General features: G+C 39.6%; 1 protein-coding gene across 2 annotated transcripts in view; it reads left to right on the top strand.

Moving 5' to 3' along the window:
* Positions 1-21,866, top strand: part of itgb3 (integrin subunit beta 3) — a 71,985-nt gene extending 50,119 nt beyond the window's left edge. For both annotated transcript variants that reach the window (XM_062958179.1, XM_062958180.1), the window contains 6 exons: positions 838-1,267; positions 7,164-7,392; positions 10,015-10,115; positions 10,706-10,825; positions 15,810-15,976; positions 18,184-21,866. In XM_062958179.1, the coding sequence (XP_062814249.1) occupies positions 838-1,267; positions 7,164-7,392; positions 10,015-10,115; positions 10,706-10,825; positions 15,810-15,976; positions 18,184-18,252 (1,116 nt within the window). In that variant the 3' untranslated portion in view covers positions 18,253-21,866. The remainder of the gene's footprint in view (positions 1-837; positions 1,268-7,163; positions 7,393-10,014; positions 10,116-10,705; positions 10,826-15,809; positions 15,977-18,183) is intronic.
* The last annotated feature ends 1,328 nt before the right edge of the window (positions 21,867-23,194 follow it).

Here is a 23,194-nt window from a genome sequence, read left to right as displayed (position 1 = left end):
GCACATCTCTAATAGATAAATCAGGGGTCCTCAAACCTTTTAAGCAGGGGGCCGGTCCACAATCCTTCAAATGGTTGAGGGGCCAAATTATCATTTGAAAAAAAATACGAACAAATTCCTATGCACACTGCACATGTCTTATTTGTAGTGCAAAACAGCAGCAACAACAACAATGAAAGAACAATACAATATTTAAAAATGAAAACAATTTTAACCTACATAATCCTATCAGGATTTCAATGGAAAGTGTGGGCCTGCTACTGGCCAATGAGACAGTCAAGTTAATTAGGATTGTTGTTGTTGCGTGCCTTCAAGTCATTTCAGACTTTGACCGAGCTGAAGTCTAAAATTAATTAATTATTTACTGCATTTATTTACTACATTTATATCCCACCCTTCTCACCCCGAAGGGGACTCAGAGCAGCTGTATGTACATACAATATATTATATTATTAGCATAGCACAATATTAGCATTATATATTACTATATTGAACTATACTGTAATATTCTATGTAATATATAACATATAATTTAATATTATTATATGGTATTATTATTAGTATTATATTGTATAACATAATATTATTATCAATATTATATGTATATACAATATATTATATTCTTAAAACTGATATAAAAATATTATATTATAAAACTGAGGGCGGGGCCCAGGTAAATGACCTTGGAGGGCCGCATCCGGCCCCCGGGCCTTAGTTTGGGGACCCCTGAGATAGATAGATAGATAGATAGATAGATAGATAGATAGATAGATAGATAGATAGATTTTGGCAATTTATACTTAGCATAAACAGTTCAGTTTGTGTTGCCCTTCCCAGGTGAGTTTCAGCATTGAGGCCAAGGTGCGAGGATGTCCTCAGGAGCGGCAGAAGTCTTTCACCATCAAGCCAGTGGGCTTTGAGGACAGCCTGACAGTTCAAGTGAACTTTGACTGTGACTGCCAATGCCAGCAACATGCTGAGTCTGATAGTGACATCTGTACGCATGGTAATGGGACCTTTGAATGTGGCATGTGCCGCTGCCACCCGGGGCGACTGGGCTCCCACTGTGAATGTTCAGAGGAGGAATACAGCCCATCTCAGCAGGACAATTGCAGCCCCCGTCAGGGAGAGCCTCTCTGCAGCCAGAGGGGTGAATGTATCTGCGGTCAATGTGTTTGCTATGGCAGTGACTTTGGCAAGATCTCTGGCAAGTACTGCGAATGCGATGACTTCTCCTGTGTCCGCTTCAAGGGGGAGTTGTGTTCTGGTAAGTGGAATATAGCTAAATGAATGGGGTAACGGTGTGTGTGTCTTAGCACAAGCTTTTAAGAATTAAAAGCAGTTCAAAAAAGAGATCACTATTCGATGATAGGAGATCCTGTCACTCATCCCATTTATACTTCTAGTTAAGTAGGCTTTCTTGATTATTTTTAGATAATTTTCAAAATAAATACACTGCAAAATCTAATTGACCAGAGGCAAGAGTGAGGCAGGTACAAGTGTATGTATATTATGGAAAATACTCACTCTCTCTTTCTCCCTCTCTCTCTCTCTCTCTCTCTCTCTCTCTCAACAATGTCACTTCTCTCAAAATGTATGCTGTATCTCCAGCATCAGAAAGAATTTGATCTGCTTCTCAGAGGATAGGGTTTGAAGAGATTAGGTATTCCTGTTACTTATCATACCAACATTAAACTGCAGAAAAGCAGTACTGTTTAAATACAGTTTACAATATTTTCAGATATATAAGTTATTTGCTTGCTTTAAAAGTCTATACTTTAATTTCTCCTAAACTATCAATTATTATTTTTTGAATAACTAGGTACCAGATTAAAATTATTTTGATGAAGTTTCTAAAATGTAATAATATGTGTGGGTCATAGATCTTGATTTTTAGATATTCCAATTGAAAGTAAAAATATGTGTATAAGTGATCTTTCAAAATGCTATATCTCTGATTCTAATCAACATTTTAGTGTGAAATTTGAACACAATTATTGTTTTAATTTTGTAGTTTCATTTGTTTTTACCCCATGTAATTATCTTTAATAGTTTTTGAAAAATTATTTTTTAAAAAACACCTGAAGGTAGTCACATCCTTGTTCTTTTGCTCTTCCCACTTTCAGAGCTCTTTCCTACATCCGCCTTCTTGCTCCTTCCACTGGGGTGTAAAAGGAAGGCGTGAAAGCAGTTGTGGGGAATTCCAAACACAGCTGTCTTATTGTGCAATTGCAGGCTAGCTTGAGTTGCTGTTCTGAGACTTCTTTTTTTTTCGTGTCAGGAGCAACCGGAGTTGCTTCTGGAGTGAGAGAATTGGCCGTCTGCAAGGACGTTGCCCAGGGAACGCCGGGATGTTTTGATGTTTTTACCATCCTTGTGGGAGGCTTCTCTCATGTCCCCGCATGGAGCTGGAGCTGATAGAGGGAGCTCATCCACACTCTCCCCAGGTGGGATTCGAACCTGGCAGCTTTCAGGTCAGCAACTCAACCTTCAAGTCACTTAGTCCACTACGCCATCTGGGGGCTCCTTCTGAGACTTAAAGCCCCATTAGTTGCTGTTAGTGTTTCCTTTCAGCCACCTGACTCTAAAAGGTGCCTAAATGTTTATAAAAGCAACTGAATGTTTTTGAGTTCATGGCAAAAAGGGCCAAATATTGAAGACCAAGAAGGCAGCAGGTTGAGAATCATTACAATGGCTGGTCCTGATTAAGACCTCGAAACATACACACCTAGACTGCAGGTCAAAACTGAGGAAACTGGAAACTGAGGCGTCTACCACTGGTTCATCTAATTCAAGCTCTGCCAAAGAAACCATGGAACAGGAGCAAAGGCAAGAACTATGCCATTGTTAGACCTTGTAATTTATATGAACAAGTCCGTTTCTGATGACCAAGTGAAAGCTCAATTAGTGCAAAATCCACAGACTCCATTGCCAGGATATGTATTTCCTGTGGATAAGAACAAGGCATCTAAATTTTCAACCCAAATGGCTCAACAGATTTCCCAAATGTCTTGATGTAGTCAGTCATCATAATAAAGGAAATAAAAAGAAAACAGAAGAAAACAAAAAGAAACTCCTGCCTGATGTGGAAACTATTGTCCTTTGTGGCAGACAAGAACTGACTTTAAGAGGGAGCAATGACTTGTGAAGAACCTTTGCACAATGATGGTTATTTCAGGGCCTTGAAGTCTTATGCCAGATCAGAAGACAATGACCCAAAACATCATCTCAAAACTGTAGCTATTAGTGATCAGTATAGTAGTCATGAACAAATAGATATTTGTGGTGACAAGATAGTAAAAAAAAACCTTGAATGATACAATGTATCACAGTGTTTCTCTGTTTTGGCAGATGAAACTTTGGATGTGAGTAACTTAGAACAGTTATTGCTCTTGTTAAGGTATGTTGATGTTGAAGTTTATCTATTTATTTATTTATTTATTTATTGTTCAAACTTATATGCCGCCACTCCCCTAGGGCTCGGGGCGGCTTACAAGAGCAGGCTAAAATCTAACAATTTAAAAACATCTTAAAACATCTTTAAAATATCTTTTTTTTGCAGGAATAAGAGAAAACTTTATAGGCTTTATGAAGATAAGTGATATGACAGGTGGAGAACTTGCAGACATTATTTTAAATTTGAAAACACTGGAAAAATTGGGCTGAACTTGCAGTACTTGTGAAGACAGGGTTATGATGAAGCTGCTAATATGAGTGTTCATATTAGTAGTGCACAGGCAGTTATATTGCAGAAGTATCCAATGGGTGCCTACATCCACTGCAGTGCTCACCCACTAAATCTAACCTTAGTGGACTTACAGCATTCCACCTGTCAGAAACTGCCAAGGAACAATATCATATGTATGCAATTTCTTCAGAGCACCATCCATCAGACTGCAACTGTTGAAGAAAAATATCAGAGACTGTTGCCATATAATCCAGAATATCAAGGCAGAATATCCCACAATATCTGCTTTGAACTAGGTTATCTGAGTCCACATTGTCATATATTCCAGTTCAAAGCAGAAAATGTAGGATTTTATTCAGCTGTGTGCAAGGGGCCTGGGATTGGCTGTCTGTGTTGCTGTACAAGATCGGATGCCTGTGTAAGTGATTCAGGATGATAACAGAAAAGGGAACAATTGGTGTGACTCTGAGTTGCAGGACTAATTCCGCCTTGCCCTTCATACAGAACCACAGCACATTCCATTCCATGTGAGTTTCTGTGTAAGCTGTAAAATACAACAAGTATTGTGCAACATGGCAGTTTGTGGCACTTGTCAAACACTGATAAAACAAGCGGGCTATTCATTGCACAATTCAGCCATTGTGATTCTTTAGAGAGGAAAAACAACAACACTGAGCTTTTATTATTCTGCTAATCTCGTTCCGCAGATATCAGAGCAGATACAAGATCTAGGGTTTTGGCTGAAAAGACTCGCTGGAACCTAAATCTCCTTGATTTAGAAAATGATGCTACTGTGGCTTGGGTTAAACAATAACTGTGTACTACACTAAATGCCACTGACATGAGGCAGAAGCTGTTGTTGCCTTGTCTCAGAGAGTTGGGAACAAGAAAGGAACCCATAACTCTCCCCAGAGATAGCTGCTTATTCTGGAATGCATGCAGTGCCTTACAACAGGCAATCTGGTTGAGCTTTTTCAAATCTGGTGGGATCAGATCACAAATTTCAAAGTCCAGAAGGAGCTTTCATAAGGGACCTGGAGTACATGGGTTGTGAGGTGTCCTTATGTATTTTGTTGTTGTTTTGTTGGGAAATAGAGGGGAAAAATAGAACTTTTGAAAAGATTCTGTCTACTATTTTACATCTTGGGAATACAGTAGAATCTCACTTATCCAACGTTCTGGATTATCCAACGCATTTTTGTAGTCAATGTTTTCAATATATCGTGATATTTTGGTGCTAAATTCATAAATACAGTAATTACTACATAGCATTACTGCGTATTGAACTACTTTTTCTGCCAAATTTGTTGTCTAACATGATGTTTTGGTGCTTCATTTGTAAAATCATAACCTAATTTGATGTTTAATAGGCTTTTCCTTAATGCCTCCTTATTATCCAACATATTCGCTTATCCAACATTCTGCCGGCCCGTTTATGTTGGATAAGTGAGACTCTACTGTATTCCATCGAGGGGAAATATATTAAGACCATGGTTATGAGAGCAAAGCTAGTTACAATGCATAAATTTGATCCTTTGGTGGGGTTGCAGGACACAAATATAAAATATAATTATATTATTGTTGCTGTTCATCATTCTTAGCCCTCCTTTTCAGTAACATTTAACTAAGCCAAATTATCTCTGTTCATTCCACCTGAGTAATTATTTCTCAAGCATGTGACCATCCCACAACCTGTTTTTAAGTATATATTTTCCTTCAGCACCACTAGAGATATATTCCAACCAGTTGATATTTAGTCTGCCCTCTACCCATGTTTCACTTTAGTCTTTCATTAACCAGTCTTTCATTATTATTCCACTGCAGAGGAGGCTGCTGCCCTTTGGCTAGGATTATTTAGGCAGAAATACAGTAGAGCTAAAATACCTCAGGGAAAACACCTTTTTCCAGATAGTTTCATGGGAGTCTTTGGTGGGAAGCCTTTGACCATTTTCCTGATTGTGGCACATATGTCCCAATACTAATGGCTTTATTGCATCAGTAGCTTAGAAAGGTCAGTGCCCAGCCAAACAGGATTTATATTCAGTGCAGAGACAGAAGCCTCACTATTTGGCTCCAAGAGCTGTAAAATATTAAGTGTATGCCTGTTGTTGCTTTTGGCAGCCCCAAAACTAAATAGATTTTTTTTTACCTAGCTAAAAATGTTATTTAATTCCCACATTTATATTTTTACCATTTTCTTTGAAACTCAAAGCAGCAGATACAAAACCTAACCAGTTGCCATGAGTTAAAACCTAACCAGTTGCAATTATAAAAAAAAACATAGGGGTGTCCGGATACAATTCAAAGCTGGCAGTAGTTGTGAAGCTTTCTCCCATCCAGTTTACATGCCTGTCTGATGTTCTATTCTCTCATTTCTAGACCAGTGTAGTAGCGCTGTTTAGGGAAATTACTTTTTTGGATAATTCCACAAAATACCCAGGACATCCTGGGAATTGTAAATCCAAAATAGTAAATTTCCAAGCCCTGTTTGTATTTGAAATAGGAGAAAGAATACACAGGTTTATTATGGAGCAGTTTGGAAGCAATTTATTACAAGTTATGATGTTACCAGCACCAGAGAAATCGGGATTCTTAAACTTTTCCATCTCAACGCTTTTCGTTTTGGACTTCAGTTTCCAGAGTTCCAAGTCACCAGCTGTTAGGAATTGTGGAAGCTGAAGTTGGAAACATCTGGAGGAGAACAATTCCATTACGTTTTTTTTTTTTTAATGCACAAGTCTCTACTGTGGAGTTTTGTTCCTAACCTCTGGAAATCTTAGCCAGTTCAGCATTTCTTATGAGCTTCAGTCATATTTTTGTAGCGATTAGAACTAAAAATCTTGAGCTGTCTGAGGGAGAGGCACAAAATGCAATAATAAATACATTTTAAAAAGAACAACAGTAAACTAAATTTCAAATTCAGGACCTGGTCCTGCACTTTTTACATGCTCTAGCAGAATAATAATAATAATAAATAATAATAAAACTTCATTTATACCCCGCCACCATCTCCCCGTTGGGACTCGGGGAAGCTCACAATGTTACAAAAGTAACAGAGCAAATACATTAACAATACACACAGTTTAATGGCATATATGTTCACATCTCAGATTACTAGGTACATTTCACTAAAGAGGATCTGAAAGTTGAGAGAATCAGTGGCTTCCTTGAATTCTAAAACAGATCCCTTGCTGCAAAGAATCGTTGAGGTTTTTGAAGAAGTCCCAACACCCAATTCAATTAGGGTTCCATTCCAGTCTTTTAATCACACAGTCTACACACTAATTTGATTGCATCTGATCCTGTCTAATTTCTGATGCTAAACAAACCCAAGTCAAGCTATAAGATGCCAATGGAGATCTTCAGATAGGGCTTGGGAAGACTACTGCCTAAAATCCTGGATAATTGTTCTTGCACTGATCTAGATGGATCAGTGGTTTGACTCAGACTAAGCTAGTTTCCTATCTTTCTACAGGCCATGGGAAATGTGACTGTGGTGACTGCAACTGTGATCCTGACTGGACAGGGGCCTATTGCAATTGCACCACAAGGACTGACACCTGCATGTCTACCAATGGCCTGGTGTGCAGTGGACAAGGGCGTGGATACTGTGCCTGTGGGAAATGTGTCTGCACCCAGCCTGGCTCTTATGGAGACACCTGTGAGAAATGCCCCACATGTCCTGATGCCTGCACCATCAAGAAGTAAGTGGTTCAAGGAGTGGGCTGGTTTCAAAACTATCACTTGGTTATATGGGAAAGGTCTCTGGTTTTAACAGTTTAATTGGAAATGTCAGGGCTGGACTTACTTTTCAAGGTCTCCATGGGGAGTCAGAAGATCTGAGGTTGAGTGGCCAGAAGCAAGAGAGCAAGCCATTCCTTCATTTAGCTCTTGCTATTAATAATCTGCCACTGAGCCACAGGCATAGTCATGCTCTCCTGCTGACCCAATAAGTCACACCTGAGCTTCCAGGCTCTGTCTCTAGAAGTCTTAGTGTCTGAATCTCAGCATGTCGGATAGACTTAGCCATCCATGACTGCTTCCACAATATTTATGCTATCAGCATGTTTTGTTTATTCCTGTCCTGACAAGGTTTCCATCCTATGAGTTCAGGGTGGAAATCTTGGACTCTCAGCTTAATTTCAAATGTCATCTGCTAATATTTAGTTCAAAGTCATGTTTTGACAACTACAGTAGAGTCCTGCTTATCCAACCTTCACTTATCCAACATTCTGGATTATCCAATGCAGTCTGCCTTTTAGAAGTCAGTGTTTTAGTAGTCAATGTTTTCAATACATTGTGATGTTTTGGTGCTAAATTTGTAAATACAGTAATTACTACATAACGTTACAGTGTATTGAACTGCTTTTTCTGCTGATTTGTTGTAAAACATGATGTTTTGGTGCTTAATTTGTAAAATTATAATGTTATTTGACATTTAATAGGCTTTTCCTTAATCCTTCCTTATTATCCAACATTTTCACTTATCCAACGTTCTGCCGGCCCGTTTATGTTGGATAAGTGAGACTCTACTGTATATTTTAAACTGTAGCTCCCAGAATCTTCCAGCCCTTGTGAACATTGGCCCAATTCCATTGCATCTACCTGTTGGGCCTTTATATTATAATGAGATGCCCTTGTTACATTTTTTCTTGTGATTCATAATTTTGCTTACATGGTCTTGGGAGATCAGCAGGAACAATGAGTTAAGAATTATGGACTCATGTTAGTACACAGAACTGCCGGTTTTCCTAAAATTGAGTCCTTGCAATTCGGGTGATGGAGCCAGGGAAATGTTTGACAGGTCACAGAGGTGTCAGGTGTGAGCAGAACTCTATGGCACCTGGCAGTTTTTCAGCAGCAGGAGAAGAATTTGACCTTGTGGATCATAGAAAGAACCTGGCTGTGTCTGATATTTTATAGGTGGAGACTGATAGATTTGGCAAAAGCTCTAATTCAGTGGTTCTCAACCTGGGGTCCCCAGATGTTTTGGCCTCCAACTCCCAGAAATCCTAACAGCTGGCCAACTGGTTGGGATTTCTGGGAGTTGTAGGCCAAAAACATCTGGGGACCCCAGGTTGAGAACCACTGCTCTAATTATTCTAAGCAGGAACAAGCCTGTACTAGTTCTTCTGGCCATTCACCCTGTAATTTTAAGGGGACCCTGAACCTAAAACCTCCAAATCATCTTCCAATTGTAGTCTTGTTTATAACTTTTAGGCATTGTTCAATTTAAATAAATAAATATTGGTTTTGCACTCTTATAGGCATTAGATATGATGATACAAAAGGAAAAAGAATGAAGAATGAATCCAAAAATAAGTTATTGTAGGCAAAAATATTGAGTAATGGTTATTGGAAAGGCCATTTGGAATGGAAAGAGTTGGAGAGTAAGATGAGCCAAGTGGCAGGTACTATAGTTTCTTAGGTCAATTGAGCAAGTCCAGCCATGTGGAATGGTAGAGTTGGAAGAGATACCAAGGGCCATCCAGTCCAACCCCCTGCCATGCAGGAAAATGCATTTGAAGCACTTCCAACAGATGGCCATCCAGCCCCTATTTAAACACCATCAGAACAGGGGACTCCACCATGCTCCAGGGCAGCATATTCCACTGCCAAACAGGTCTTACCATCAGGAAGCTATTCCTAATGTTGAGGGGAATCTTTTCTCATACAATTTAAATTCATTGTTCTATGTCCTAATCTCCAGAACAGCAGAAAACAAGTTCACCCTCTCCTCAATCTGACATCCTCAAAAAATATTGAATCATGGCTATCGTGATCCCTTTCAGCCTTCTTTTCTCCAACCTAAATGTACCCAGCTCCCTAAGCTATGCCTCACAGGGTTTGGCAGCCAAACCTTAGATCATTTTGGCCCCCCCTTCTCTGGATATGTTTTTGCTTGTCAATATCCTTCCTGAACTGGACACAGTATTCTAGGTGATGTCTGACCAAAGCAGACTAGAGTAGGACTATAACTTTCCTCGATCTAGGCACTATACTTCTGTTGATGCAGCCCAGAATCATATTGGCTTCACTGGGAAGAGGAGCTAAAGCCATTGACTGCACCAATGGGAGGGATCATGCTGTTTCACTCCATGCTTAGTAGCGACTTAGGACAAATCCTGAGACCTGGGGGAACCTTAAGTGTGTGATATGCTATTGGAGGGATACATCCCTTGGCTGAATGGAGGTGGGTGATTGAAGTGCTATTAAAGTCACTTTTCCTCACCACATTTTCTGGGAGACAGATTTAAAGTGAATGCCACCCATACTATTGTTTTTCATGTTCTCACTGCATCTGCCTTTTTTTTCTTCCTATACAGAGAATGTGTGGAATGTAAAAAGTTTGAGCGGGGTGTCTTAATGGAGCAAGACGCCTGCAACCGCAACTGCCGGGACGTAATTGAGTTGGTGCAGGAACTTGGTGCGTAAGAAATACATGAGTCATTTTTCATTTCTGAAAATTTTCCAATAGGCTCTGTGAAACCCATGTCAGCTTGAAATGGCAACAGCAAATAGGATGCCACTTCCATTCAGATAAGAAGGCAATAAGATGGCTGGTTGCTTTGATTAAATCCATGTTCTGTATCTAAAGCTCAACACCAGGCACACAGACCATTAAATCAATTGATCAAGAATTCAAGAGATAGATAGATAGATAGATAGATAGATTGATTGATAGATAGATAGATAGATAGATAGATAGATAGATAGATAGATAGATAGATAGGACAGAGAACGAGGGAGATGAAGGGTTATTGTAGACTACACAGTCCTACTCTCCAAACTTTGTCTTTTATTGTTTTGGAATTGAGAACCCAGACTTGCACATTGAAAGCAAGCCAAACCCTGCTCCCCTCAAATCTAATTGCAAGCTCTTGATTTGGGACCCTTGCTATTTGTGTGCTTGTGACATTTCAAGCCCCGCTTGCAAATTTCTCAAAGGCATCGGGATTGTCCATCATGGAGACACAGAAATGGACTAACTGTTCTTTCCTCTGCCTTCTCTTGCAGGAGACAAGGGAGAAAATGCTGTGAATTGTACTTACAAGGATGAGGATGACTGTGTGGTACGTTTCCAGTATTTTGAAGACTCCAGTGGGAAATCTATCCTCTATGTCATTGAGGAACCAGGTGAGGGCTAAAAAACATTGATCCAGAGCTTGATCTTTGGGGATTGTGTATATGACGATTGCAAATGATTTCTCAGTAGTACGTGAAAGAGACTGATGTAGTTCAGAAAAATTACTTTAGAGCTGTAGTTCAAAGAAGTAACATTTCTCGGTTCTGCTTAGTTCATTTTCAGGAATTACTTTATTTTCCAGCCAACTTGTGTGTATTTTGCACCTAAGACACATTGTTGAAGGCATAGATTCCAGAAGAGCTTCTAAAATCTGAATTTCTAGAGTGAAGGGAAAAGTGGTTTGAGTGTTGGACTAGGACTTTGTAAGATGAAAGTTGAAAACTTTGGACAAGCCACTCAGCCTCAGAAAAAGAGAATGGCAAACCCCTGTGAACATATCCTGCTGAGAAAACCCGGCAATAGGGTTGCCATAAATCAGAAGTACACAGAGGCATATAGCAACAGACAGAGGATGAATTAAGTGACACATGAAGATAAAAATGGGCAATATATGCAAAAATAACAGCATGCATTCGAGCTTTTTTTCTGTTGGGTGAGGATGGAGGAACACTGGCTCTTCATATGAGCTGGTCACAATTCCTTCCCATTTGTCACAATGCCAAGGGGCTTTTGAGGCTAGAGTTTCTTCATCCTTATTGTAGGAGAGGAGAATTGCTGGTAGGGCAAAGTTTTCCTTGGGAAATGGGTATATCAAAGAGAAAATAATTGTCACAGCATCCATATTCAGCAAGGGAATTGCTGTCCCAAGAGCCAAGAAGATAAGACAAGAGATATTGGAATAAGGACAGTAAAGCTGGAGGGTGAACTTACAAGGTAGGAATATTTTGAGCAAGATACCTATAAGCTAAGAAGCAGTTACTAGTCATATACTTGGCTACTAATTATAAGTGTTAGCTCCCACATTTTTAGTAAATTTATTTTATCACTACTTAATTACTGTAGTTTATTGTTAAATAATAATTGCTTTTGTCCATCAAGAAAAATTATATTAATGTATCCAATCATTTATTTTACTAAAATGCGTATAACTAAAAACAGAAAATGCCAGACAAATTGACTTTTCTTACAAAATGTCTAGGATTGAGTTTCTACCATCTGCAAAAGTAGGCATGTTTGATATGCATAATTCTATATTTCTTGGAGTAAAAGCCTCTTTTTGCTATATAAAATGACCAGAAACTTCAACTAGGGATCAAGGACTTTTGTGCTCATTTTTGAACCTTGCCATCTTTTACTTCAGAATTAAATTTTGCCCATCATCCTTTGCTACAAAGTATTTGGAGTCATGGGTAATTCTTTATCAAACTTCTGTAAAGAAATCTGTTAGGCTCTTAGATGTTGAACCTGTCTCTTCTGCTTAATAGCAGCACAAAGGGGAATGAAAGAATGAACTCTACAGTAGCCTCTAGCAACACAAAAATCACTTCCTCTTTCTTGAAAAGCATGATGGGACCTGTGAGAAAATGGGTTGCTGTGAGTTTTCCGGGCTGTATGGCCATGTTTCAGAAGCATTCTCTCCATGTTCCAGAATGTGATTCTGGCCTTGAAAGCCTTCAACAACAGATTCAACCTGTGAGAAAAAGTCATAGAGGTCATTCTGACCCCCACAGAGGACGCTAAAACCTCTAGTTGGTTGCACAATGAATTCGAAAAGACACACACCCTTAGCCACAGGGGATATAAATATGGCTGGTGACTCAGGATACATGTAAGAGATTGAAAGCCAATTAACACTTGGGTAGATTTAACCAGACCTCAGGAGGGAATATTTTGAGACCAGCTAATGTTTGGTGGGAAACCACAAAAGCTGTCACCCTTTCCATAATACCTTAGGATTGTTAAACACCCTGTACAGGAACAAAAAGTGATGTACACAACACTGTGGTTAGGGGGTAACAGATGTTTGGCTAATCCATAAACTTTCTGGGAAAAACTATTTGGGGAAGTAACTAATTCACCAAATGATCGACATGAAGCTGTAGAAACCTGTACTACTACTCATTTGCCAGGATTCTTCCTCATTGCTTGCATCATTGTCAACAACCCATCATTGCCCAGTCTACACAGTTTGTGAGCTGTTCTGGTTCTCAGAAGAAGTGGTTAATACCTAATTTGAATACAGTCTGAATCTAATTCTTTCACTTAAATGCTTGCATTGGACTACTTCAAGGCTCTTGCACTAAACCTGAATCAGAGAGGATATTGATGTAAAATAAGAACTAGAGTGAATGTGAAAGAGGGGAACATCAGGAAAAATCTTCATGGGATTCACTGATATGACCTTGGACTCCCACATGGGTGTGACCAGGCAGTAGTTACAGCCATATTAAATACTACATATAATTATATGGAATATAATTTAAGGTGTTTTTATATTAGTTCACACTTCTCATATAAATAATTGCAGTATTTCTTTTTGGATATCAGGGATGGGGAACAAGCCCTTGATTTGCCTCAAGTCAAGACTGCAACCCCCCAAGCCTCAATCCTAAAACAAACAAACAAATGTCCTTATCCTCCCTCCCTCCCTCCCTCCCTCCCTCCCTCCCTCCCTCCCTCCCTCCCTCCCTTCCTTCCTTCCTTCCTTCCTTCCTTCCTTCCTTCCTTCCTTCCTTCCTTCCCTCCTTCCTTCCTTCCTTGACACAATGGTCAAAAGCATGCCCACATTGGATTTTCCCCTGCACCTCCACCCTGAAAAATAATGGTCCCTGCTCCTGGCACAGTTGCCCATTTTATACTAATATACTGTTATACACTGCAGGAAAGTAACGGTGCTCCATGCAGTCATGCTGGCCACATGACTTAGGAGGTGTCTACAGACAACGCTGGCTCTTTGGCTTAGAAATGGAGATGCGCACCAACCCCCATAGTCGGACACAACTAGACAATGTCAGGAGAAACATTTACCTTTACCTTTACTGCTATCCAAGTAATCATCAAACACAGTCTTCGTTCACAACCTCCACTATCTCCCACTTAGAGTCAGCCTCTCTTCCTCAATGTTTGTTTTTATCCTAAAATTAATATGGTCTGCTGCTGGCCATTGTTACAACTTCTGTAACGTCACACTCCACTTCAGCAGCAATGTTTTCACAGGATGGTAAAAACATCAAACATTTGGGCATCCCCTTGGCAACGTCCATGAAGACAGCCAATTTTCTCACACCAGAAGTGACTTGCAGTTTCTCAAGTCGCTCTTGACACACACAAAAATATACTTATTTGTATTTTTAAAATATGATTACACATGGAATTTTTAAAAAAATATATATATAGGGGAAATGCATAGGATATGAATGCAGGTGAGACATATACAGTATGTTACTCTAAGATGACTTTATTCCAAAAGTAGATTTTCCTTAATATAGCAGAATTTTACCAAAATATTTATTCTTAACCTAGTTTGGCTTGGGCAAATGGATGTGAGAGAGCTGCTTCTAGAAAACTGGGTAACTCATACATGTCCATCTATTGATGACTAGCAACTATGAATATATTAACTGTTTCTGATGAAAAAGTATGGCAACTTGGAATTCACATATGCAGTCATCAAGTTGCAATTATGAAATAATATTTGGCATGCATGCATCTGCCAGACACAAAAGGCAATATACTTTTACCTACTATTGCACCATAGGCTCAGACGTCTCCCCAAATAATCTTGCACCGTGGAGTCATCTCTGAGCCAGAAGCTGACACACAGTCCCAATATGGCAGAAACAATCCTCATTAATTCTTTGTTGTCCAGCTTTTCCAACTGCTTTTAAAACATTCCAGTTTCTCCAGCCTTCTCACATTTTCTCCATTTGCCATCTGCGGACTAAGTTCAAAGTGAAATAGTAGTTTGCACTAGTGGTGTGCATTTGTATGGAATAGCTGTTCGTTTTGTTTAGTTTCATTCTTTTGTATCAGTTTTGTATTTGTCCCCATTTTTCTGAAAACGGGACGCCTATACGAATGGAATTTTCACCTTGCTTAGGAAAACAACGAAAATTTTCAGACCATTGGCAGCAGTGGGAGGGCTTCTGAGGCTCACCCCCCACTTAGTTTTTGGGCTAGAGGAGTGAAAATTGCCACACACGGAGGGCATTTCACCCCCTTTTAGCCTGCCAACTTTTAAAACGTTTGGATCTTCCCCAGAGTACTATTGTTATTATTATTATTATTATTATTATTATTATTATTATTAATAATAATAATAATAATAATAATATTAACACCCATTGGTACACATCAGCTGTCATGGGGAAACAGACCTCTCTCAGACTCAGCTTAGGATCCCAGAGTAACTATTGTTATTAATATTATTATTAACACCCATTGGTACACATCAGCTGTCATGGGAAAGCAGCCCTCTGTCAGTATCTGCTTATTGTTATGCAGCCTGAAATGAAAGGTAAACGAAAGCAAGCATGGTGACCGTGCAGCTATCTCCTTTGTGTCGCCTTTTGTTTTGTCCAAAAATGGTGTCTTTCGTTTCGTGCATCCAAATGGACGATACAAAATGAATAGACAAATGAAACAGATGAAATTAATACCGTGCACATCACTAGTTTGCACTTAATTAATTCAGCAACAGAGAAAGCAAAGGAGGGCCGGAAATCTATCTTTCCCAATTGGCTTAAACAAAGGCAGACTGCTGCAGCCTCTCCTAACACATGTCTCCCTCTTGATTAATTTTTTTATCATCTTGGCCACATTCAGATGTTACTTGGCTACACATGTCCTGGTTTTTGTATGTGAAATATTGAAGGATATGAGCTGAGCGTAAGTTTCCCAAGAGAATGCTTATGAAACAACTTTCTATAACTGTTTTAGACAGTGATTTGCTCATCCCCATTACTAGAAATGACCTTTGGCAAACATCCTGGACTGAGTATATGTGTGATTAGATTTACTAAAGCAGGAAATATTAGGGGCCAAAAGTGAAGAAAAATGCTTCACAGAGTTATATGATCATATGCTTTCTTGTAGATTGCCCGAAGGGACCCGATGTCCTGGTAGTTCTGCTTTCAGTGACTGGAGCTATCTTGCTTATTGGCTTGGTTGCACTTCTTATCTGGAAACTGCTTATCACCATCCATGACCGGCGGGAGTTTGCCAAGTTTGAAGAAGAGCGGGCCAGGGCTAAATGGGACACGGTGAGAAGCGTCAGAATGGTGTCATGGGACCAAGAGCAGACCTATTGTGCTGTTAATAAATACTTTGATTATTCCACATTACATATTCATAACAATTTTATACCAGATTTCACCTGAAACTAGCTATAGAAACATGTGGATATCACCAAAATCTCTACTTGCAGTTTTTCTTCAAAACATACTGAAAAATTGAGTGCTGGACATCATTGTGTGAACATTTATTTCTCCTTTGTTGACTTCATTGCTGAAAGTTTTAGGGCAGTGGTTCTCAACCTGTGGGTCCCCAGATGTTTTGCCCTTCAACTCCCAGAAACCCTAACAGCTGGTAAACTGGCTGTGATTTCTGGGAATTGCAGGCCAAAACACCTGGGGATCCACAGATTGAGAACCACTGTTTTAAGGGAAGAGAGAGACAAAATAATGTAGCATATTACTGGGAAGCTGAATTCTATAATGTGTGCCTCTCAATAAGGGATAAAGATGTGCCTTAGTCTCAATTTCATTGTATTTCTTCACATCCCACATACTTTATTCCCATCCTTATTTTCTCTGCTGTAGTGATATTTGTGTCATGGAACTGTTTGTTGTTATGTACTTTTCTCCATATACACTGTATTACTTAGTTAGGATTTTAAATGATTATGTAACAATTATAAATACAAAACATTTATCTAGATTTACTCATCTGTAAGAGGCTGCGGTAGCTCAGTGGGTTAAACCACTAAGCTGCAGAGCTTGCTGATCGGAAGGTTGGTGGTTTGAATCTGTGGATAGGGTGAGCTCCTGTTGTTAGTCCTAGCTTCTGCCAATCTACAGTTTGAAACCATGCAGATGTGAATAGTTCTATAGATACCGCTTCAACGGGAAGGTAACGGCGCTCCATGCAGTCTTGCTGTCCACATCACCTAGGAGGCATCTACGGACAACGCTGGCTCTTGAAATGGATATGAGCACCACCCCCCAGAGTCAGACTTGACTAGACTTAATGTCAAGGGAAACCTTTCCTTTACACATCTGTAACTATTGCCAACTGTTATCATTGGGAGGGAGGGACAAATGAGGATAACTTACTTAGGCCCCTTCTGCATTGCCATATAAAATCCAGATTATCCTCTTTCAACTGAATTATGTGACTATGGCAGTGTAGACTCATATAATCCAGTTCAAAGCAGATAATTTTGATTATTTGATGTGATAATCTGGATAATGTGGTATTGTAGAAGGGGCCTTAGTTAAGTATCACAAATATACTAGGTAGTTCATACAGGAGTTTGACCATATGTATTTTAATGCATATTTCTTAATGTACTAACTACTCCATTATCTAAAGTGCCTGTGCAGCATCATCAGATGTCCATTTTGTGTGGTGTGTATTTACATAAAATTTAAAAAGGAAAAGAGGGAAAGATCTCCCACTTGCAGTTTCATCTCAATAAGGAGATTTGAAAGATAAGGAGATGTTAATAGTCCCACAAGCCAAAAATTTATACACAAGTAGCACCTGCTGTTATTGTCTTCTGCGCACCTGTTAAAGGAACAGGATCTCTGCCTCTTATTTCACCTGATAGCCCTAGCTGATAAACCAGTTTGAATCTATAGTATAGATCCAGCTGTGAAGAAAGGGTGGTCCATATGCAATACTGAAGACCAATTTGTGGACCCCCAGGGCCACAAAACACCCTTCAAATATTATTTTTCCTGAAAAAGTTTCTCCCCAAATAGTCCCAACTGTCTTCTAGGACATTGCTTCTTAAACGGTGGGTCCTGATCCCAAATGGCTTAATGTTGGTATCACAAAAATTGGCAGCAGTAAAATGTTTCTAAATGTCACCCATTTATACAACTCTATTTGCAACCATGTGCAGTGTTTACAGTTGACTTGGCAAAAAATGCTTCAGCTGTATTTCATGAAAGGGAAAATCAGCTTGTTTAAAAAGCCTTGCTGACTTATTTTCAGTAAATGTTTGATTTTTATACCTATTTTATATAGCTATACACTTGGGGTCATGCAAAAAAAAATTGGGTGAAAAGGGGTCATGAGTTTAAAAATGCAGATTTGTAGAAGTGCATATGTGGCTCTAAAAGGTCTCCTGGGGAGCCAAGTGATAGTTGCCAAGTCTTGAAAATACATGCATTGAGAGTGACCTATTGTTTAGCAGATGCAGACTATCATTTGTTCTCATTCCTTTCTCTACCTTCTCTTTCAGGCCAACAACCCGTTGTACAAGGGAGCCACCTCCACATTCACCAACATCACATACCGTGGAAATTCATGAAGGGAGAGAGTTCTAGGGCTTCCGTATTTATGTTTACAGAATAGTCTGTGTTGTTTTGGCAAGTGTTTTGTGTGTGATATTTGAATAGCTTTTGCTCAGGTTGTTCAAAAGCCTTTGCTCTTCATTGTTCTGCTGTCACATGAGGATGTTTGCACTGTGATTCTTCCAAATATACTTTTTACCTCAGAACTACAAAACGAACCCATACACTGAAAGAGAAAGCAGGACTTGATCTTCAGTAGGACCAGCATTGTATCAATCCTGGGGTGGGGTTACAGGACACTTTGGCTGAATAAAATTAGAAGGCAAAAATATTGAAGTATGTCATGTAATGCAGAAGGTTTTTGTATAATGAAATTGGGAATGAAGGGTTTGAGAAAAAGGTCAGCCGATTTGGAATTAGTGGAGCACATTAAGGAGCTCAAATGTCCTCTGTCAAGATTGACTTGGTATGGCTGAGCCAGAGACATTTGCCTTTTTCTGCTGTTATCCAGGCTTGCAAGTCCGTGTCTAAGGTAGATATAGGAAAGTTTTTATTACAGCTTGACCACTGTTTGGCAGCATTTCTGATGCAAGGAACGATGGGAGGTTTGTAGAGAAAAGTTTTGTGGAAGGGGGAACAATGACATGTTTAGGACTAGCAAGCACCACTGTCATATATGTTGCTAGTATAATTGTGACCACAAAAGGATTTTATGGACTTAGAAATTTGAAAAACTTACCCTATACTTTTTCGTTTTAGTTTTGTAAATCTTGGAAGGCTCCCAAAGTCTGTTTCATATTCAATTCAAGGAAGCAAAGCTCAAAAAGCAAAGCCAAAAAGGCTGCCTGTCTGCCTTAGTGCCTGCCTTGCCATTCCTCTCCCAGGAAATTAATGGAGTCTCAACAATTAGAAGCAGTGAAAAAAGGGAGCAGTGCATTTTGAGAAGGGGAGAAGCCCTATGCCAAAGAATTCAAAAGAATCTGCCTTAAACTACATTCCCCAGTATACATCTGCATCAGAAAGCCCCTATTAGGAGAGGAGATCGGTCTGTAGCCAACCAGAGTTCCAATACATTTGTTAATATTCTACACTATAATTTTTGTTCCTGGGTTATAAATTTCATTTCCTAATTGGTTCTGTCATAAAAACATGGAAAAGTTTATTACACTGCAAAAACGTTGTTTTTGGGCAAGGGACATCATCCTGTATATAGCACATTTTGCTTTGTGGAGTCTCCAGCAATTTAGTAAAGTTTCTAACATAGGAGCAAAGTTTCTGGAGTAGAAAAACAACTTTCAAAGAAAGGACTACACAATTAAACAGGAAATAACACTTTGAAACTAGGAGCACATTTTATTATTAAAAAACATGTATAGAAACTTTGAAAATTCACCAAAAATCTGTGGATAAGTGAAACATTCTGAAATTTGGTGGGCTAATAGTGATAAATGTGTTCTACCATTGTAGCAAGTTTCAACCCAATAGATTTTTAAAAGAGGGAGATAGGGGCCTCTGAAGTTTTCCCAATTATAGTAATTTTACGCATGTGCAATCACTGTAACAAAATAGTAATTAAATTTAGTTAGTCTCGTTATAGTAATGAAATTTTCACTAAGTATACTTTGGAAACACTTTAGAGTTGAAACGCCAACGCCCCCGTTTTGTAATGACTTTTGAACCATTTTTTAAATGAATTGCACATCCCAACCTCTTATTGTCCTTATTTCAACAGTCAGTGATAGATGGTTACTATACAAAGAGTTTCAAATATGATTCTCAGCACTTTGGGTTGAAACAATATCAAGACTGGGAAGGTCTTCCCTCTCTCTCAATCTCTTTCTTGCTGTAAGAGTTCTCAGAATGAACAATATTGGTTGAGTTGATCTGAAAGCAAAAAAAATCTCCTTGCCAAAATATGATATGTGTCCTTCTGAATTGTTAGTGTCCCCTTGTTCCCTTGTTTCTTCTCAGGTTTGACTCAGGGAATCAAAGATTCAGCATAAGGAGATGAAACACTTCAGTGTCCTGGATGACTGAAACGTTGCTTCCAAAATTGCCCTCAGGTGCCTTGAAGAAGGCGGGACATGTTGAAACAACATGGCTAAAGAACCTCTTCTTTATGAGGCTTTTTTTTTTTTTTGTTAACCCAAGATGTATATAAATACGGGTAGAAAGCCTGCCTCATTCTGCTTGGGTTGTAAGCTGGTATGGCAGAATTAGGCCTTTTTACCATTGGCCATTGTGAAAAGGCTTCAAGAAGGCTTCTGAAAAGTCTCTTGTGGCTGCTTGACTTGTAGAAACCCATAGTCATGTCTGACCATAGAAAAAGGAACAACTTTAACATCACCCTACCATCTAATTTCCAGTCTGTCACTCACACCACATTTTCCATTTCCTTTTTGCATCCTTTATATACACAGAATCCACACACCACACCCAGCCAGACAATTGCATATTCAAGTCCTTCTCTGATATTATGATAAGAACTAGTCTTGTGTATTTGTATGAAATCACTTGCAGTTTCTATTTGTACTGTTCATATGGCCCTGTTTCTGTGCGCTGCTTACTAATGGGTTTTTCCGCCCAAGGCCCAGAAAAAACAGGGCCTGCCAGTTAGGGCCTACAGCCGAGTGGGTCCGGCGCTTCGCTGTCGGCCCTGTAAGCCAGGCCTATGAGTATTTGAGCATTCAATGTCTCATAGGCCTGGCTCACAGGGCCTACAGCTGAGCACCGAGCACTCAATGCTTGTAGGCCCTGCGAGCCAGGCCTACGAGTGTCAAGCATTCAGCGCTTGGCTACAGGCCCTGTAAGCCAGGCCTATGAGTATTTGAGCATTCAATGTCTCATAGGCCTGGCTCACAGGACCTACAGCTGAGCACCGAGCACTCGATACTTGTAGGCCCTGCGAGTGTCAAGCATTCAGCGCTTGGCTGTAGGCCTGGCAAGCTGGGCCTACAAGACATCGAGCGCTCAATGCTTGTGCAGGGCCTACAGTCGAGTACTTGACGCTTGTAGGCCCGGCAGGCAGGGCCTACGAGCATCGAGCGCCCAGTGCTTGCCTGTAGGCCCTGTGAGCCAGGGCCTACAGCCAAGCACTGAAATCAGCCGACCAAATGGCTACCGTTCCCCTCTGCCTATCGTTTCACTGTTTCTTTTGTTCCCGAGTGGATGGAGCGGTACAAAACCACAGAAAAAACAGATGAAACAGGATTCGGGCCCTACTCTAATAAGAATCACTGTTACAATTAAAACTATGTTTGTTACATAAGAGCACTGTTAACGAAACTAAGTCCCTTCTCTAATTGTCACAACATAATGGTTCACATGGTACCAATTTGGGTGTTTTTCTCTTTTTGATTAATATATATTCCCTACCTTCAACCTCAAAGATTGCTCAGTCTTTCTCACATCTGCAATTCTCTTCCCCCTCTTTCCCAGCAGACATGGATTTGGATTTCTAGTAGGAGAGGTGGCAGGAAGTAAGGCTGTTTAACCCTGGAGCTATGAAATATATAGAAAGGGCAGGACAGGGCTGTCATGTAGATCTGGTAAATCATCATTCTGTTGTGGCAATGTTGTGGTGAAGACATACCTGTAGCACATCCAAATAAAATAAAAATCAGCCCACTAATTAGCTTGGTTTCTGTCTTTTGTTCATTCATCATTGTTTTGCTTTTAACACATACCCCTTTGAATATCAACATTAATCGGTTATAAAAGAAGATAATATCAGTGGCAGCCACAACCCATCAAAGGGCTGTGCTAAATGCCTCAACATTTGGGTGGCTTTGGTTGTTGTCTAAATCCCAGGTGCCAGTTTCAAGTCAAAATTCCATAGAAGACAGGATTCATAAAAGCAAAAAAGAAAGTGAGAAGGGTCTACCATACTTTATTAGGAAATAGTTTTATAAGGGTTAGGAAACGCCCTGAGTCCTCTCAAGGAGATGGAATCGTATATAAATAAAGATGACGATAATGATGATGATGATGATGACGACGATGATAATATTATTTGCCCTCTTCCAATCTGCTGGGACTTCTCCCGTTCACCAAGAACTCTCAAAGAACTCTCAAAGTTCTTAGACTTAAACAACTATGTACTAAATAAGTGAACAAAATTTTGAAGCAAATCTATATATTCTGGACCTTTAAAAAGCCCCTAAAAGAGCAATGTCTGCAATCCAAATGCATCCGCATAACCATGGCAAAGAGTGGTGAGAGTTGTAGTCCAACAAATTCTTAAAGAACACAGGATATCCATCTCTGCTTCCAATTAAATCTATATGCCTCATCAAACATAAATCCTATTGAACTCAATGGAACTTATTCTCAAGTAGATTTTTATAGACCGTCAGCTTTTATAAGGGAAAGACTACAGTAAAAAATGAGTTGGAGGATACAATTGTGGTTTATAAAACAATTAGATGGACACAACTGATAAACAAGTCATGCAGGTTGAGCATCCCTTATCCAGAAATCTTGCCTGGCCAAAATCAGTAATTGTCCAAATGGATAGCTGAAATAGGTGCATCTTTGATTTCTGATGGTTCAGTGTAGACAAACAATGTTTCATACAAAAGAACATTAAAATATTATGTAAAGGTTTCCCCTTGGCATTAATTCCATTTGTGTCCGACTCGGGGTGGTGGTGCTCATTTCCATTTCTAAGCCGAAGAGCCAGCATTGTCCATAGACACCTCCTAGATCATGTGACTGGCATGAGTGCATGGAACGCCGTTACCTTCCCACTGAAGCAGTACCTATTGATCTACTCAAATTTGCATGTTTTCAAATGGCTAGGTTAGCAGAAGCTGAGGCTAACAATGGGAGCTCACCCTTCTCCTTGGATTCGAACTGTCAACTTTCCAATAAGCAAGTTCTGCAGCCACTGCGGCCCAAAATATTATGTATAAAGATACATATATTTAAAATATGTATAAAATCACTTTTTAGCAATGT

The sequence above is a fragment of the Anolis carolinensis genome, chromosome 6 (genome assembly GCF_035594765.1).
Source record: "Anolis carolinensis isolate JA03-04 chromosome 6, rAnoCar3.1.pri, whole genome shotgun sequence".
NCBI classification, from domain to species: Eukaryota; Metazoa; Chordata; class Lepidosauria; order Squamata; family Dactyloidae; genus Anolis; species Anolis carolinensis.
The sequence above is the reverse complement of the archived record's forward strand: the minus strand, read 5'-3'. Positions and strand labels throughout refer to the sequence as shown.